This window comes from Tachysurus fulvidraco, chromosome 1 (assembly GCF_022655615.1).
Source record: "Tachysurus fulvidraco isolate hzauxx_2018 chromosome 1, HZAU_PFXX_2.0, whole genome shotgun sequence".
Taxonomy (NCBI): Eukaryota; Metazoa; Chordata; class Actinopteri; order Siluriformes; family Bagridae; genus Tachysurus; species Tachysurus fulvidraco.
This window is the reverse complement of record NC_062518.1, coordinates 18,583,297-18,601,993: the sequence shown is the minus strand read 5'-3', so window position 1 is coordinate 18,601,993 and position 18,697 is coordinate 18,583,297. Positions and strand designations below refer to the sequence as shown.

General features: G+C 43.0%; 1 protein-coding gene across 4 annotated transcripts in view; it reads left to right on the top strand.

Moving 5' to 3' along the window:
* The window catches only part of dpp6b (dipeptidyl-peptidase 6b), a 71,431-nt gene that overhangs the window by 33,790 nt on the left and 18,944 nt on the right, over window positions 1-18,697 (top strand). For 3 of the 4 annotated variants that reach the window (XM_047821574.1, XM_027142463.2, XM_047821577.1), the window contains exon 2: window positions 13,289-13,403. In XM_047821574.1, the coding sequence (XP_047677530.1) occupies window positions 13,289-13,403 (115 nt within the window). Of the gene's footprint in view, window positions 1-6,161; window positions 6,463-13,288; window positions 13,404-18,697 lie in introns of those variants that run through there. The other variant, XM_047821568.1, reaches the window with a different exon arrangement.

Sequence of the window (18,697 nt, the reverse complement as noted above, 5' to 3'; positions counted from 1 at the left end):
CTGAGGGCTCAGTTTCACACGTGTTAATCAGAGGGTGCACGAGAGTTACGAGTGATGAGTGGGGCAGAGGTTCCTAGCTGAGCTTTTAAGAGAGTTCACTAACGAGCGCTGTTGTGAAATTTTTCTCGTGCGCATCAGATTAAACATCTCCTGAAGTTGATGGCCAGGTGCATGAAGAAGTCACGACACTTTGAAGGCCACGTGTGAACTTGGACAGGGACTTCATCAGAGAATCTGGCTCTGTTTCAATACAGCTTTTATCATGCCCTTGTCAACTTCCCCTTGCCATTAGCCTCAATTTAAGGTCAGCTCTTTGGCAGTGCTTGAAGTTTACCAGACGAACGTTAAATGAGGAATGGAGTGATTATCACTACACACGCACAAGTTACCCAGAAGGCATTGCAAATTGAGGCAATTTCCATTTCAGAACAACAAGAAGATGGTAGATGAAGCTCTTCGTGAGCGCTATAAAACACTTTGTATTTCAAAAAGCCGTTTTTTTTGCAGCACAGACATCTGACGTGATGATTTTTTTAAAATCTCTCTTAGATGCTGAATACGCTGATAAGCTGACTCTAAAATTCTAAACATAATCCGCACTTTAGTGCGATCGGACAAATCAGTAGCTCACAAGAAGTCTTTATTACCAAGGTGTTGCTTAGTTTTCTATATCGTAATTATTCCAATAGCAACAGCTGGTTTACTTGTACAAGTTTTTTATAGCTTGTATTAGAGGTCTTCATGGGTCCACTTAGATCCGAAAACCCGAGGTCCGACCCGAGACCCGAGCGGGTTCGTATCTAAAAGTTTGACGTGTACCTCGGACACGGGTCGGGTATAATAATAGCAGCATCGGGTCTCGGGTAATTAAAAATGAATGTGTTTTTACCGAACGGACCCGAGAAGACCCGAACTACTGTATCTCATGTGTGTGCATCAACTCGAGTAATTTTCCAACCTCTCCTCTGTTTGCCAAGACCGCTTGCGACATGTGGCTGGTGACGTGTGGCTGGCGACGTGTGGCTGGTGGTAAGGTAATTTTCGTTAAAACAGACCTGTCAATCAATTTTGAATCCACGCCCTAGCGGTTACTTTAGTGTAGAGTTACGGAACATTCTGGTCCAGTCGGGTTACAAAAGAAATTGTCAACGGGTCAGACTCGGGTCTAATATTTTCGGGGTTGTCTCGGGTCGGGTCTTTCTTAAAAAAAAAAAATTATGCACGTCGGGTTCGGGTAAAAAGTGATTCGGGTCACTTCGGGTCAGGTACATTTCTTTAGACCCAAGAAGACCTCTAGTGTGTATAACACGTATGAAAGGAGTCTCCAATGTCAGTCGTCTTCAGGGCAGAGAAAGGAGTAAAGTTTTTTTTCTTGCTTTCTTGATATTAAGCCGCTCTGGTTATCTGGCAATCAATAGCTATTCTGTCTGGCTCTGAATTCATTTAGCCTGCAGGACGAATAATTGCGTCTTAAATCACTGCTCCAGAGTCTCCTTACCCGGTTTACACATCGATTTAAAGAGGTCTAATGAGTAATCTTATTATTGATTCTCCAGACAGGTTCTTACCAGGGTTTCTCCGTTCTGATAGTTTAATAGAGTTTAAGAAGTAAACACCTTCATTAACTCTGCATTGTGCAGAAGGATCAGGTCAAACTCGGCCAATCTTCTCTCCTGCCTCAGCAACCCAGAAGAGCCCCGTCTTTTCAATCACAGCCTTCAGGGAGGTAGTTTAGACTCGATTGAATTTAGCAGAAGATTGGATACAAAAAAAATTGTAATGGAAGAAGGATAGTGTGGCGATCAGGAATTGCAGGTCACCCTGACGACAGCGCCGGCGCTCCTTTGCGTTACGTTTCCAAGGATTCGAATGTCAAATATATTCATCTAGATATCCGTTCCTGTGTCGTTCTCGCTGACTGTTCTTTCTGTTTTTGTTGCTTGTGATGTAAAGGTACGATACCTGAATTCAAACCACATATTTTCTAAAAAAAAAAAAAGTCTTGACTGTAAATTTTGCGGGGGGACGGTGGCTTAGTGGTTAGCACGTTCGCCTCACACCTCCAGGGTTGGGGGTTCGATTCCCACCTCCGCCTTGTGTGTGTGTAGTTTGCATGTTCTCCCCGTGCCTCAGGGGTTTCCTCCGGGTACTCCGGTTTCCTCCCCCGCTCCAAAGACATGCATGGTAGGTTGATTGGCATCTCTGGAAAATTGTCCGTAGTGTGTGAGTGTGTGAGTGAATGAGAGTGTGTGTGCCCTGTGATGGGTTGGCACTCCGTCCAGGGTATATCCTGCCTCGATGCCCGATGACGCCTGAGATAGGCACAGGCTCCCCGTGACCCGAGAAGTTCAGATAAGTGTTAGAAAATGAATGAATGAATGAAATTTTTCAGACATAAAGACAAACATGTTTTGTTTTTCCAGAATTTTTAAGTGAATGATGTTAGTAGCATATAGACTCCACTTTAATAGATACATAATAAGTCACAGTTTGTCCTCAAGCCGCTATATTTCATTAACTTTGTGTCCAGATCTGACATCTGAACAACCAATAGAATTCGAGATATTGGAAAATTCAAAGAAAAGTTTGTGCTGTTCTAAAAAAAAATTGATGACGGACTTTTCTCAGGTGATGTTTGTAGAAGGTCAGCAGCTTGTCCCGAATCTGTAAGAAAAAGGATCCTGGAGCACTCCAGGAATACATGAACCAGGAAGTGTGTGTGTGTGTGTGTGTGAGTCTGTTGGTGATCAGTTTACACCTGAATCATTTCATTTTCACAAAGAGAAATCTTCTAAACAATAACAGAACGTGATGCAAAACAAATCGTCTGCTGTGACTGTGGAGCTGCTGGCTCGAACAACCTGGAGGACGAATGTGAATAACACTTCAGCTGAGCTGGCACTTGAGCTCAGGGCTAAATGAAAGGAAGATATTTTCTTGCTGGCTTGCCCTTCAGTGTAATGAGCATATGTTTTGCTTGGCTTCTGTGATGAACCATCTGCTAATATATCGATATTCGCACTTGTAAACACGACTTAGCTCCGGCCAACAGTCGAGCCGATCTTCCTCAAAACGGTTCCGACGGCCTCCTGGTGCTGCGGTACTCCAGGTTCCCATTAGATCTGAAGGAATGAAATTTCATACCAAATGTAGTCCCAAAACAGGGCAATTAGCAAAACATTCTGGGAAACTGCTATTCTGTGACACACAAGATGAAATTCATGTTCATTAACTTGTGAAGCATAATGTAAAAATATATGTAACCTACTTAGTGTGTACTGAAGAGCATCGGTCCTAAATCGGAACCTTGTGGAACACCAAGGCACCACGACAATAAGAAAGGACAAACAAAGTATTATTTTAAGTATTATATTAATATTATATTATATTATATATTAAATTAGAAGTCTGTTATCATCAGACCGGACATAGCATAGCTGTGGTCAGTCATTTTCTGTGTTGAGTAGAGGTTTTGTAGTAGAACCCATTGTGCCATAATGTTCTTGACATGGGGGCAGTCGTGGCCTAATGGTTAGAGAGTCTGACTCATAACTCGAAGGTTGTGGGTTCGAGTCTCGGGCCGGCCACGACTGAGGTGCCCTTGAGCAAGGCACCGAACCCCCCCAACTGCTCCCCGGGCGCCGCAGCATAAATGGCTGCCCACTGCTAAGGGTGTGTGTTCACGGTGTGTGTGTGTGTTCACTGCTGTGTGTGTGACTTTGGATGGGTTAAATGCAGAGAACGAATTCTGAGTATGGGTCACCGTACTTAGCCATATGTCACATCACTGTTCTCCTGTTTTTATTGCTAGTTTTTTATTTTTATTTGTAAGCAACCAAACACGTAGGTGTCAAAGAAACTCTCAAGTCATGCGAGCGGTTTGTCATCCAAGTGAAGTGTCATTCATGACAATGGAATCCCGAGGAGTTTTGCATCACAGACTTTGGGTGTAAATGCGGTTATTTGCATCATTGACCAGTAGCTTTGTTTGGACTGATTCTTTTCTTCTCACGCTTTAGTTCAATTCAGTTTGATTCTTTTGTACACACAGTTGTACGTGGTGTTTTTAAAGGATAAACAAAAATCTATCTAAATAACTCTAATCTAGTTAACTTATTTAGCAAATGCTTGCAGAGAAAAAAACTGAAGCCGCTTAGAAATAGTTGTGTGGTAGGAATACCATGTATGGGCAATTTAGCCTAGTATGTCCCGCTATCAGCTTCTTGGAAGGTGGAAGTTCTTGTTTTTGGGGAAAAAAGTGAAAGACAGAGAATCTAAAGGAACCCCTGAGTCTACGAGTAGAGTGTATGGACACACAGTAATCCAAATCTAGGACTGACCCTGGAACCCTGGCGCTGTGAGGCAGCAAATGTGGACAACAGGTATTTACATAAATCACACCACTAGGTGTGAACAAGTGTGTGTATGGTGTATCATTGTGTATGGTGTATGATGGATTCTCATGTTCCTGGGATACAGATTTGGAGGACGGTGGTGTAGATACACGGTGGTGTAGATACAGATCCATTCAAGAGCATTGGATCTCTTCTCTGCTTGGCTTTAGCTATGTTCCCATGAGCTCTTGATTTAACACCAAGTCTCGGGGGAATATTATTAAGTGATGAGCCATATAATTGTACAACACTTCTCACACACACACACACACACACACACACACACACACACACACACACACACACACTATCATTAATATACCCCAAGCTCACATTAGCGTTCAACTTGTAACTCCTGAAGGTCGACTCGATGCGCACTCTAGAAATGATTCGTTGATGGACAGACGATCGAGTTCTCTCCGTTTTCAGATCTGTCATTCGTTAGCGTCTGCCTTAAATGTTCTAGAGACTTCTGTATGAGAGGGACGGGGATGATGCAGTGTGACATCTCACGAAGAGAAATGACTGTGTGTGTGTGTGTGTGTGTGTGTGAGGGGGAAGGGTGTCAGGCATATGCTAAAATTAGGGATGAGTGCTTCAGGAAGCCAAATAGTAACTGTGAAGATATCAGCGTGTTCTCAACTTAACAGCTTAATAACGAGACGGCTTTTGGACGACATCAAGGTCGACCTTCGACCTTGAGGATTGAAAAGCCTTCCGAAAGCAACGGCATAAACGTTTTATAAAGTATCGGATTTGCCACATTTACTTGTGTAATAACCTGCTCAGGTTTAAAGGCTTCTCTATTTAAGATACGACAGGACTAAATCTCACCATTATTTATTTATTTATTTATTTATTTATTTATTCTGAATTAAATAATACTCTACTTTGACAAGAACAAATTATTTCGTGAAAAAAGAACAGAGTAGTTAATGATTTGTTTTATTTTATTTTTTTATTTATTCACCACCTTGTCGGGTTTCCCTGGAGCTTTAAGTAGTAAAGTAAAGAAACAGCAGTAGGTTCACCTGTAGATTTCATAATGAGCTCGAATGGAAGATATTTTCACACCTGGACTGAGAGCAGGTGTTGAGGATGAAGCAGGAGCTCCACTGAACACCACCTGGACTGAGAGCAGGTGTTGAGGATGAAGCACTGAAGACCACCTGGACTGAGAGCAGGTGTTGAGGATGAAGCACTGAAGACCACCTGGACTGAGAGCAGGTGTTGAGGATGAAGCACTGAACACCACCTGGACTGAGAGCAGGTGTTGAGGATGAAGCACTGAACACCACCTGGACTGAGAGCAGGTGTTGAGGATGAAGCACTGAACACCACCTGGACTGAGAGCAGGTGTTGAGGATGAAGCACTGAAGACCACCTGGACTGAGAGCAGGTGTTGAGGATGAAGCACTGAACACCACCTGGACTGAGAGCAGGTGTTGAGGATGAAGCACTGAAGACCACCTGGACTGAGAGCAGGTGTTGAGGATGAAGCACTGAACACCACCTGGACTGAGAGCAGGTGTTGAGGATGAAGCACTGAACACCACCTGGACTGAGAGCAGGTGTTGAGGATGAAGCAGGAGCTCCACTGAACATCACCTGGATGACGTCATCAGAGCCCGTCACATTAGTTTTTACCTTTTAACACTCGGTGTAAAAGACACTTTCCCTAATAAAGGGACGTAAGAACACTGATCACGTTTGTATAAACAATATAAACACATGAAGGGAACGAAGTGGCCCCGCCCACCGACGGCACCTCTGCTAGGCAACCAAGCGCTCGAGCGTGATCCCACGCGCAGTTTTCCATTTCGGCTTGAGACTGGTGGTCTGAGGTAACGGTGTCGCGCGCGCGCCTGATCTCACATATCTCTCTCTCACACACACACACACACACACACACACACACACACACACACACACACACACACACACACACACACACAGACACACTTTTCCGCCAGCAGCAGAGCGCTTATCTCTCTCACATCACACTGAATCCATGACTTCGGCTAAGGAGCGCAGCTCGACGGTTAAAACGCCTCAGCAGCAGGAGCAGGTAAGACGATCAAAAATAACCTCCACAGCGTCTCACACCGACACCAACATCAGCGTTTCCTTCTCTTTCACTCCATTAAATGACGTGACGCACATTACAGCGGGGTTTTTCTTCTCCGGACGGTGATGTTATTATATGTGTACCTGTACTACCGTCGCCTGACGCATGCGCAAAAACAGCCGCCGAATGCGTTCATTTGCATATCAAAGGCGTGCGATTTTACAGGTGTAGAGTACAGCACGGCTTCATTACACAATAACAAACTTTTTTTTTTTAAAGAAATAAGATTTTCATGTTTTTTTTTCTCATTTGTCAGTCAGATCATCAGGGCTGTAGGGATCAATCATCAGTGTAGATTAGTGCTGCTCACTGATTGGTTACTTGACCAGTAGTGATAGGTGTCACCTATTTATCAGGATATAAGGATAATACTGCTCACTGATTGGTGTACTGGCCATCGTGAGGTGGCAACGTTACTAATAATCAGCGATCGTCTAATGGAGCTCAGTGATTAGTTCATTAGCGATCATTGTTCGGTCATGGTGAGGTGGTGATTGAGTGCTGATTGGTTGTTTGAACTGTAGTGATGAGTGATTGGTTACTGGACTGTGGGGGAGCTGTGATTGGTTAACATGCTTGTAGGGATCAGCAGAGGTGGGAGTAAGTCACACATGTGCCAGTCACAAGTAAGTCAAAAGTAATGAATGTCAAGTCAAAGTCAAGTCGAGTCTTTTTTTAATATTTGTCAAGCAAGTCTCAAATTTGCGACTTAAGTCTGACTCAAGTCAAGCCGAGTCCCCCATCTCTGAGTCATTTAACTCAAGTCTGCGTCAAGTCTCAAGTCACGAATGTCAAGTCAATGTCAAGTCGAGTCTTTTTTTAATTTTTGTCAAGCAAGTCGCAGATTTGCGACTTAAGTCTGACTCGAGACAAGTCATATGACTTAAGTCCCCTTCTCTGGGGATCAGTGATTAGTGGTTGGTCAGGGTGACTCTTCAGTGTTTTTGACTCTTAACAACAGGATTCAGCTAAAATAGACATGTTCATCTTGGGAAAAGTCACCCCGTGGTTTAAAAGCAGTAAGTTCTTTAAAAAATATCTAAAAAAAACCCAAGTGGATTAATTACTGCATGGTGTCGTGAATAGAAACCGAATCCTTGGGAAATAATTTGTGCAATGATTGGATTCGTCCTCTGTAAATGATCCAAATGACCAACCTGCCTCAGTTCTCCACACCATCACACTGCTGTGCTCCTCCACTGGCTCCTGTAGCTGAACACATCAGGTTCCAGCACTGAAGCTCCATCTCACACTGCACCTCACACCATCAGATCTACAGCACTGCTCCACTGGTCCCACCATCTCTCAGGGTAAGAGGTAAGTTTACTACAAGACTCTTTTCTGTTCTGGTACCGAGGTGGTGGGATGAACTTCCCCTAGAGGTCCGGACAGCTGAGTCACAGGTCATCTACATATGACGGTTGAAGATCTACTTCTTCACTTTCTCCACTGTTTGTTGTATGTGTGTGTATAAAAAGCTCTGCACAGTATTTTAGGCTCATGGTATCTTACCTGTAAGTCCGTAACCTAGTGAACTAGAGTTAATGTATTCAAAGATTTAAATCTCTTTTGTACGTTGCTCTGGATAAGAGAGTCTGCCAAATGCTGGAAATGTAAATGGTAAGTATATTTCCAGAGAAGGAACAGGTCCAGAGAACTGGGAGCACAGCTGAGCATCCTGCCAACAGACCAATTATTTACGCTTGAAGTCTCCGCGGCATTTTAGTGCTCACACATGAGCAGCCGCATGCTAAGCTGGACAGATGGCCAAATGAACCGTGGCTCTTTATTTCACTGCTTTTACTTAGTGCTCCTGTCTTTCAGAGCCAAAGCAAGGCAGCCTGAATCTCCTCGCTATTAAAATCAATTAACCCTAACCACCACATCTGTTATTCACCAATTCATTTCCAGACCGCCAATTAATCACGCCGCTAATCAACCTTGTTTTGGCCATCCTCCGGTCCTGACCTGCCTCCTCGAGCTAACCGGCATGTCCTCTGAAATGAAGGAAGGATGTGGAGGACGGTTTGAAGAGATTTCTGGAATGCCTTGAACAGGATTAGAAGAAGGAACAAAAAAAAAAAGCTGTGAGATTAAAATAAGGAACGCTTCTCACATCCTCTCAAGCTGCTTCTCAGCCTGGAAGTAGGTCTGTGATGATAATGATTAGGGTTCATGCGCAGATGGAACAGCAGCCTGAGTGTTGGGGTTGAAGCAGGGGGCTATATTTGGAGTGGCCGTGCTGATAAAGTGGCCCTAATAGAACGGATTAATTGGGAGCTGCGACTCGACGTTCTCGGAAAATGATCAAACAGAAAGACGTCTTGAAGCGCGGTTATGGCAGTGGTGTGGTGGACGCACTTGAAGCATACGGATGTACGCGGTTACTTACAGATGCGCTGACCCACCCATGTAGGGTTCGTGACCCTGTGCATAATGTAGGTTACACAGGGGTATCAGAATATACTTATATGTATAGAGTGTAAAGCTCATTGCGTGACGTCACTGTGGTCTGGTTACGTAACCCTATTTCCCGAGCTCTCAGACCTCCAGACAGAGAGAGATGGAGAGATGGACATGTCTTTTTTCCACTCTTTTCCTCTGGAGTTTTTCATTCAGCACTTTTACTCTTCGCTTGTGTTCTTTATTGACATAAGTGGAAGCTCTACTGCAGTGAGATCAAGACTGCAGTCACTCCTGCAGAAGGACAGGAACAGTGTAGGACATCTACAGCTCCTTCACCAGTCTGTCTGTGTTCACCTTCACAGTCCTGAAACCCGGAACAGTCTTTACTCACTCCTGGTACTGAAACCCAGTATGAACATCTCTGAGTGTAAGTCAGGATTCCTGGGACTGAAGTGATGAAGGCAGTTTTACAGCAGCTGTGCAGCACCAGTGCAGCCATATGCTCTGGATTTCTGCCTCCTGATTGGTCAGGATAATGTTCTCTAACAGCTGCTCTGAATCTACGCCTGGTTTATATGAATGCAGTCACTCTGATGAGTCATGGTTTCTATAGTAACAGCTTCCTGGCAGGGGCATGTACTGTAGGGTGGATGCTCCACACAGTGGAGCAGATAAGAAGTGTTGACATTTATGGAAGGAGTCTCCAGTGTAACCGTGCTGAAAGGGTTAACACGCCGAAATGTCCAGCGGTTCTGTGGCCTTTGAGGGAATATAATTGGACTATTAAGGTCCACTGTAGCACTAAGTGCTGGAGAAGAAAGAGAAAATGCTGCTTCGGCTTCAGCGCATGATGATTAAGAGACACGGCGAAGCTCTTCACCTAATCTCACCACGCTGGAGTAAAAGAGCACCAGAAGAGTTTATTGATTCATATCACAGGGATTTCCTTCAGTAAACAAAATCTGCAGTTGTTCTGAAAGCTAGTACATCACACTGCTGATAATGACTCTGCACAGAGACCCAAACAATGTCAGTGGGAAAAAGAAAGAAAGCAAGTGGCAGCCCGGGCCTCCAGCCGTCCTGCCGTGTTTCCTTATGAATTGTTCATTGCAACTCGGGCCACGCTAACACAACACAGCGCTAAGACAACACAGCAACCACGCTGACCATCAATGTTTAATGAGCTGCAGAAGTTCAGGGGGTTTTTGTTTTTATATCTCAAGGCCAAGTGCGTCCGAAAAAGGACCGAAAGAAAGTGCTTCACCTTGTCATCAAATGTTGGAGGAAATGGACAAAAATGATGCACACCCATTGTTTCTGTAAGTCACTAGAGGACTGTGTGTGTGTGTGTGTGTGTGTGTGTGTGTGTGTGTGTGTGTGTGTGTGTGTGTGTGGAGTGAAGGCTGATAAACGGATAAACATATTTGCACTAAACACAGAGGCAAAAATAGACCATCTGTCCTTAACATTTAAAACCAAAGAAAGATAACGCACACACACACACACACACACACACACACACACACACACACACACACACACACACACACACACACATTGTTACACAAGCTGTACGGAATGTGGAAATGAAAAGGGTCAGTTTTGGTCACTTGTGTAATCCTCTTACGTATCTCATAGTTTGATTACTTGCGTAATCTTCCTAGGATGCTTACATCGTTTCATCAGCCATGCAGCTCAACACACTCGGAGGAGTAATCCTAGTAATCATAAGCAACCTCACAGACAGCTGTGATTGGCTAGGATAGTTGTGATGGACAGTGGCCCCTCCCACTGTCTAGCAGGGTTTTGTGTTTCTGCTAACCTGAGCATGAACCTCTGCTGCAGAGGATAGAAACACAACAAAGATCAGATATCAGTTTACGGGACACGAACCTTAGAGGAACCCGAGAGCCGAGACCCGGTTGTGTCTGAATCAGAGCCCTGCAGGACCCGAACCCTGCAGGACCCGAAGTGTCTCCCTTACTCACTAGGGCACTTCACTTCACACTCTTTCTTTAACAAACCCCAGACATTTAGCAACATCCAGCTTCGGTTAGAGTCGTGTGCAAAAGTTTGCACCCCATTCTACATTGACTTTCATACACAGCTGCAGTCCTGCTGTCGTTACACCTTTGCATTGTTTGGGATCGCTGTGGTCATAACAAGCACATTTCTTCCACAGGCATAAATAATAAAAAGAAAAAACTTGCTTTAGTTTCTCAGGTTCAGAGAGCAGAAGCCCAGTATTCTCCTGCTGAGCGTCACACGGGATTGCTTCCTCTTTTCACAGACAAATCTCTCTGTCCTTCTGTCTGTACGTCCTTCAGTTTGGTCCTCAGTGAACGAGTGTGGTCCAAAAATGATGCTGAACTCCTGCTTCCTCCCCGACGCCCCCCACGGTTGCCATGGAAACGGTGACTCAGATATTAGAGGACTTTTGTTGCAACGTTGAAAGTGGTGCAGAGTGACAGACGTGTACCACTGCTGAACTACACACGTCTCACTCTCACTCATTCACTACCAGTCCCTCTGTCTGTCTGTCTGTCTGTTGTTCTCTCTCTTCTATCTTTCTTTCTGAGTGTGTCTGTCTCTCCACGATCTTTCTGTCTGTTTCTCTTTCTCTTCTATCTTTCTATCTGAATGTATTTATCTGTCTGTCTGTTTCTCTCTCTGGTTTATCTTTCTGTCTAAGTGTGTCTCTCTCCATTATCTCTCTGCCTGTCTGTCTGTTTTTATCTTTCCATCTGATTGTCTATTTTTATCCATATTTCTTTCCATTTTTCTTTCTATTTAAATACAGAAAAGAATAAATGACATGCACACACACACAAACACGCACAATATTTCTTCACAAACACTGGTGAGATTTTATACCTGTTCTGTGCCTGTCAGAGTGTCTAATAATCAAATCACACACACACACACACACACACACACACACACACACACACACATGCACACACAGTGTCAAGTTTTCTGGCTCACTAATTAATTTATAAGGAGCTTTGTAGCTAGTGTTTAAAGTGAAGTATAGGGGTTTGTACAAAGCACACACACACACACACACACACACACACACACACACACACACGCACAGGTACAGGTGTTACAGCTACAGAGAGTTGTCAGTATTGTGTGTGTTTGTGTTTCTTGTCACTTCTCCCACGTACTTCAAAATATGCAAATGAGCTGTGACATGATTGGCTGTAGCCTTACACATTACCCCACAGTGCTGCTGAGTCTGATTGGTCAGAAAGAGCAGCTCTGTAAATCTCACTCTTTGTTCATTTCTACGGTTACAAAACCCCTGTGTAACGGTTGTTATAGTGAATCAATCAGATCTCCACATTAAAGTACAAACCGCCGAACATCCAGATTTCACCTAGAAGTGGGCGTGGCCTGTTACCTTGAGCACGGTGTCCTAGAATCTCTGTTAAAGCTGCTTTTACTCTGAGTGTGCGAGGAGCCGCGGAGCTACAGTAGAGGTGCTGAACTTCAGTCGTCCCTCGGAAACAGGAACAGGAAGTGCTTTGTCTAAAGCTTTTGGAATCTTCTTCCTATGTTGTCAGTGATTACCAGCGCTGACTGCAGCTCTTCCAGCTGTGTTTACAGCGGGCTGATTTTAGCTTCTATTTTACCAATCCATCTTCAAGCCTTTTCCTCACTCTCAGCTTTCCGCACTCAGCACAGCAGCTCGTACCTTTCCTTTTCCTTTTCCTTCTGGTCCCAAATTAAAAAAAGAAGCATATGATGTTTTAAACATTATATAAATAAATATCTGTTACATTCATTTAATTAGATTTCAGAATAAAACATGTTTTTGTGTTTTAACTTAGTAACGGATTACGTCCAGGCTTTATCTCGTTATTTATCTCGTTAGTTTATTCTGCTTTACATTTCATATCATGTGCACTTTACACAATGATGACACGGTTGCCTGGATACCGAGGAGGATGGGAAGCACAAGCTGATTAGATTTTTATCCTTTTTGTCATCATCATGTCTGTGATTGGAGTTTACTCTGTAGTTCAGTGTTTGGCCCTGAGATGCTTATTATTTAGTCCAGGACTGAGTTTATACTAGATCAGTGAGATAAGAGAGATTAAAGACCAGACAAGGGGGAAGATCACAGGCCGAAGAGGTGATGATGCTTATGATGATGAAGAACTCAGGTTCAGGGTGTAGTGTGTAGTGTCACTTGCATCTGTGTGTACAGACAGACAGACAGACCTTCATCAACACCTTCTGACCAATCAGAGTCCAGAACGCAGCAGCTCTGTGGTGTGAGACCTTTTTCCACATACTCCATGACATCAGGGATGAGTGGTTTTAAAATGGCCGTGTGTGTGTGTGTTAACAGGAGCTGGTGGGGATCACTCCTACTCAGAGGAACTGGAAGGGAATAGCCATCGCTCTGCTGGTCATCCTCTTCATCTGCTCTTTGATCATCACCTCCGTTATCCTGCTCACTCCACGTAAGTCGTCACGTACAACCTGTAACTCACCTGTATGTCACTGATCTACAGCGAATCACAGGCAAGCTCCTGTATATTAGAACACAGAGCACAGCTTTATCTCATGATGCTGACTTTTTACTATACAAACCGACTCTTTTAACATGCTGTTGTGACTTTTTATTATGCAGCTGTGACTTTACAACGATGTTGTGGCTTATAATACACTAGTTTTTATTTTGGGGTTTATTACATAATTCCAACTGTTTTGTCTCGTAGTAGTGACTTTATCTCATAGTTGTGGCTTGAGTTTATCTCATAGTTGTGGCTTGACTTTATCTCATAGTTGTGGCTTGATTTTATCTCATAGTTGTGGTTTGACTTTATCTCATAGTTGTGGTTTGACTTTATCTCATAGTTGTGGTTAAACTTTCTCATAGTTGTGGTTTGACTTTATCTCATAGTTGTGACTTGACTTTATCTCATAGTTGTGGTTTGACTTTATCTCATAGACATGGTTTGACTTTATCTCATAGTTGTGGTTAAACTTTCTCATAGTTGTGGTTTGACTTTATCTCATAGTTGTGGTTTGACTTTATCTCATAGTTGTGGCTTGACTTTATCTCATAGTTGTGGTTAAACTTTCTCATAGTTGTGACTTGACTTTATCTCATAGTTGTGGTTAAACTTTATCTCATAGTTGTGACTTGACTTTATCTCATAGTTATGGTTAAACTTTCTCATAGTTGTGGTTAAACTTTCTCATAGTTGTGACTTGACTTTATCTCATAGTTGTGGTTAAACTTTATCTCATAGTTGTGACTTGACTTTATCTCATAGTTATGGTTAAACTTTCTCATTGTTGTGGTTTGACTTTATCTCATAGTTGTGGCTTGACTTTATCTCATAGTTGTGGCTTGACTTTATCTGGTAATTGCTCTCATAGTTGTGACTTTGTGCTTCCACCTCTCCGTCTGCACCATGACTGGTGTCTCACAGTATTTTGAGATCTAGATTCATGGCGGTGATGTGAATTAGAGATAAACAAGTGAATTAGAGATAAACAAGTGAATTAGAGATAAACAAGTGAATTAGAGATAAACATATGAATTAGAGATAAACAAGTGAATTAGAGATAAACAAGTGAATTAGAGATAAACAAGTGAATTAGAGATAAACATGTGAATTAGAGATAAACAAGTGTATTAGAGATAAACAGGTGAATTACATATATAACAAGTGAATTAGAGATAAACATATGAATTAGAGATAAACATGTGAATTAGAGATAAACAAGTGAATAAGAGATAAACAAGTGTATTAGAGATAAACAAGTGAATTAGAGATAAACAAGTGTATTAGAGATAAACAAGTGAATTAGAGATAAACAAGTGAATTAGAGATAAACATGTGAATTAGAGATAAACAAGTGTATTAGAGATAAACAAGTGTATTAGAGATAAACAAGTGAATTAGAGATAAACATGTGAATTAGAGATAAACAAGCATCCTGCACTGGATGTGAACTGAAACACAGTGAACTCGATGTTGCTTTTGGAAGAAAACATCTCCACTGACCCTGAAGTTGAAGAAGCCACAGGAGCATACGGTGCAGTTAACAACCAGAACAAGCTGAAGCTAGAGGAAGTGTGTGTGTGTGTGTGTGTGTGTGTGTGTGTGTCCTGTAATGTGAATGGTAATAGTGCTTTAATGTGGATTATGGTAACGATCTGGTGTCTGCTGCTGTAGATGATCACAGTGTAACAGCGTTGCTCATTTATAAAGTTGGCAGGACATCACAGGAGCCATTTGCAGCTCATCAAGTGTAATTCTGGCTCCGGTGCTTTAGGTTCGGTGACCGACGACAACCTGCTGCTTCACCTTCCCGTGTCAGACTCATCAGTTGTTCCTGATTTCCTCTTCTTCTTTTTTTCTGCTCTTTCTTTCATCGCTCTGCTGCGGAGACTCGGAGGCGGTGAAAACCGTCTCAGCGGCCAGAAGAACCACCGGCGTTCCTCAGAGTTTCATGATTTGAATGAAAGGATGAACAGCTCACAGCAAAACTCTTCTTATTTCTCTGTTCACTAACTGGACTAACACACCACCACCTCTGTGTTCTTACAGTTTCATCCGAAAAGATCTTAACTGTAAGAGCAGCGACATTAATGAGCCACTCACTTGTCTTTCTCCGATAAAAGCGACGAGTCCGTCGCTGTCCGAATATTATAGGATTGAGTTTGAAGTTAGTTGCTGATCCTCTGGAAGCCCCGCCCACTTCCCCACCTCTCAACCTAGTTGTGTTTTCGTCTCGAATTGCTGAAATGGAGAATATTTTGAGCTCATTGTCGTTGATGGAGCGTTAAGTATCAGTATCAAACCCATCACAGAGTTGTGGGACATTTCGTAGTTTCACTGAAGGATTTTTAACGCCACTGACTCTGTGTGCCGATGAATACTTCAGTGAGCTTCATTCTCCACCACCCCATGTCACACTAATAACTGATTGACTTTATAGGAAAGCAGTTTGGAACAGATGACTTCTCTAATTCGTCCTCTGAAATCAGAGACAGGTCGATCTGTTCTTTGGCTGTGCGCTCGGACGCGACGTCCGTTATGTAAAGTTATACGAGCTTGCAGCAGGAAACTCCAGTGCTAAGTGCACAGACTTGAACTTATGAGCTAGCACAGTTCTCGCTCAGCCCTACAGACAGCTCATTTCACTTGATCTCCACCAGCTCTCCTGTCACCTTCAGCTCAGTACAGGAGAGAAGAGAAATGTCCTGAGGAACACGTCAGCTTCTACATCACTTTGCCCTTTAACCAGATCCGGATCTTTGTTTGCACTATTGTATTTAAACTGATATTCATTCATTCATTCATCTTCTACCGCTTATCCGAACTTCTCGGGTCACGGGGAGCCTGTGCCTATCTCAGTCGTCATCGGGCATCGAGGCAGGATACACCCTGGACAGAGTGCCAACCCATCACAGGGAACACACACACTCTTTCACACACACTCACACACTACGGACAATTTTCCAGAGATGCCATTCAACCTACCATGCATGTCTTAGGACCGGGGGAGGAAACCGGAGTACCCGGAGGAAACCCCCAAGGCACGGGGAGAACATGCAAACTCCGCACACACAAGGCAGAGGTGGGAATCGAACCCCCAACCCTGAAGGTGTGAGGCGAACGTGCTAACCACTAAACCACCGTGCCCCCTGAGTAAAAAATTGATCCATTTTATTTATTTATTTATTTTATTTATTAGAAAACAAACTGGTAGCTAAACAATGCAACACAAAAGCAGTAAAATCATAAAACATAAACATATATAATAAGTAAAAGTTTGCAAAAATGTGTAGAAATTTAAACCACATGTTTAAACATTCCAGAAAAATAAACCCAGTGACAGACGAGTTATTAGTAAGACTAATAACTAATGCTTTGAGGTGGATCGGTGGATCTGATCGTAGGTGTTAGCACAGGCTAATCATTTCTCACAGTGCAGGAGATGCGACTCGGTGAGCAGAAGGACCTGAATAATTATAAGCTCCAGATTTTATTAGAGAGATTCAGCAAGACATCAGAGCTTCATCTGCCCACGACTCCACCTGCCTGTTCCTGACAGACTGAACGCCGCAGGTTACAGATTCGCCATGTCCTCGTATTGTCCTGTCCTTTGTCATGACTGTAAAACACGGTGTAGCGATAATCGGTCTCTAGGTTCTGCTGTCAGAAGTGACACGGAACACAAAAAAACGAGTGTCAAAATCACAAGACATGACGGGTTCCTATTTCAGCCCACGTGTGAGGAAACACAGAGGCTTCAAAATCACATCGTACACAACACACACAACACACAGCTTCACAATATACACAATAAACTACACACAGCTGTATGGTGCAATTTCCAAGAGTCTGCACTGGGAAATAAATGACTTGCGTGAAATCATTACTGTCACAAATGACAAAATTACTGGTTCCTCCTTGAAATTTTTCTTTTAAATATAACAAATGTTGATGAAAGTTAATCGACTCCCGCTGACCAATCATAACTCTCCTTGCGTGTAATTGCGTTATGGTGCTATGAAGCAAGACTGTGAGGAAAATTCAGACTCTGATGCTAAACAGAGTGAGAGAAAAAAAACAAAGTGCTGCATTTCCTGCATTAGCGTTAGAGGAGCAGTCGATATTCATTTAATTGTAAAAGTTTCTTTATCCAAAAGGGAAATTAGTCTGGCAGTGGACGTGGCAATGAATAGACGACGCGTCAATGAGCGTGCCAGTGTGTGTCTTTGTTTTTTCCTCCATTGTAACTGTGTAAAAAGCTAAACATTTCGTTCCGCTGTCAATCATTTATGTAAATGAACATCATATATCAGTTTAAGAGGGGCACGGTGGCTTAGTGGTTAGCACGTTCACCTCACACCTCCAGGGTTGGGGGTTTGATTCTTGCCTTCGCCTTGTGTGTGTGGAGTTTGCATGTTCTCCCCGTGTCTTGGGGGTTTCCTCCGAGTACTTCGGTTTCCTCCCCCGGTCCAAAGACATGCATGGTAGGTTGATTGGCATCTCTGGAAAATTGTCCTGAGTGTGTGAGTGAATGAGAGTGTGTGTGTGCCCTGCGATGGGTTGGCACTCCGTCCAGGGTATATCCTGCCTTGATGCCCGATGATGCCTGAGATAGGCACAGGCTCCCTGTGACCCAAGAAGTTTGGATAAGCGGTAGAAAATGAATGGATGGATGAATTTTTTACTCAATAATTGATGAGCCAAACAAGAAGCCAAAAAGCTTATTAGACTTTTGACTGACAAATTAAAATTATTTTTCACTATTTGGTTCCGTACTTTAAATATTTACCCCTGATTACCTATTTGTGCCAACTAGATTTTTCACTCCTGGCTGGCTCACCAGTTGTTCAGGTTTGATGTACAGATAAATAAGCTGACTTTTTTATCGATAGCAGTGCTACGTTGGGGCTTGTGTCTTTATTCCTGTTGCACCATGAAGCTCTCAGCACCGTCATCACCAACCGTTTTTATTATTGCTTTTTATTAAATACCAAGCTGCCTATATTTATGTCTACACCTCTGGGTGAAAATGAAATCCACTGAAATCCACAATTGCTCAGGTATATTGTTCTGCTCCACGTATTGCTTACATTTAGCAGATGGCTAAGTGGTGTGTTGGTGTTTTCATTATGTGAGTAATTACTGAACCATGCCTGTGTGTGTTAATAATTAATAAAGCATTATATCCATTATGTGCCTCCAATCAATAATGCAGAGCTGTTGAGGATTTTTTTTACTCT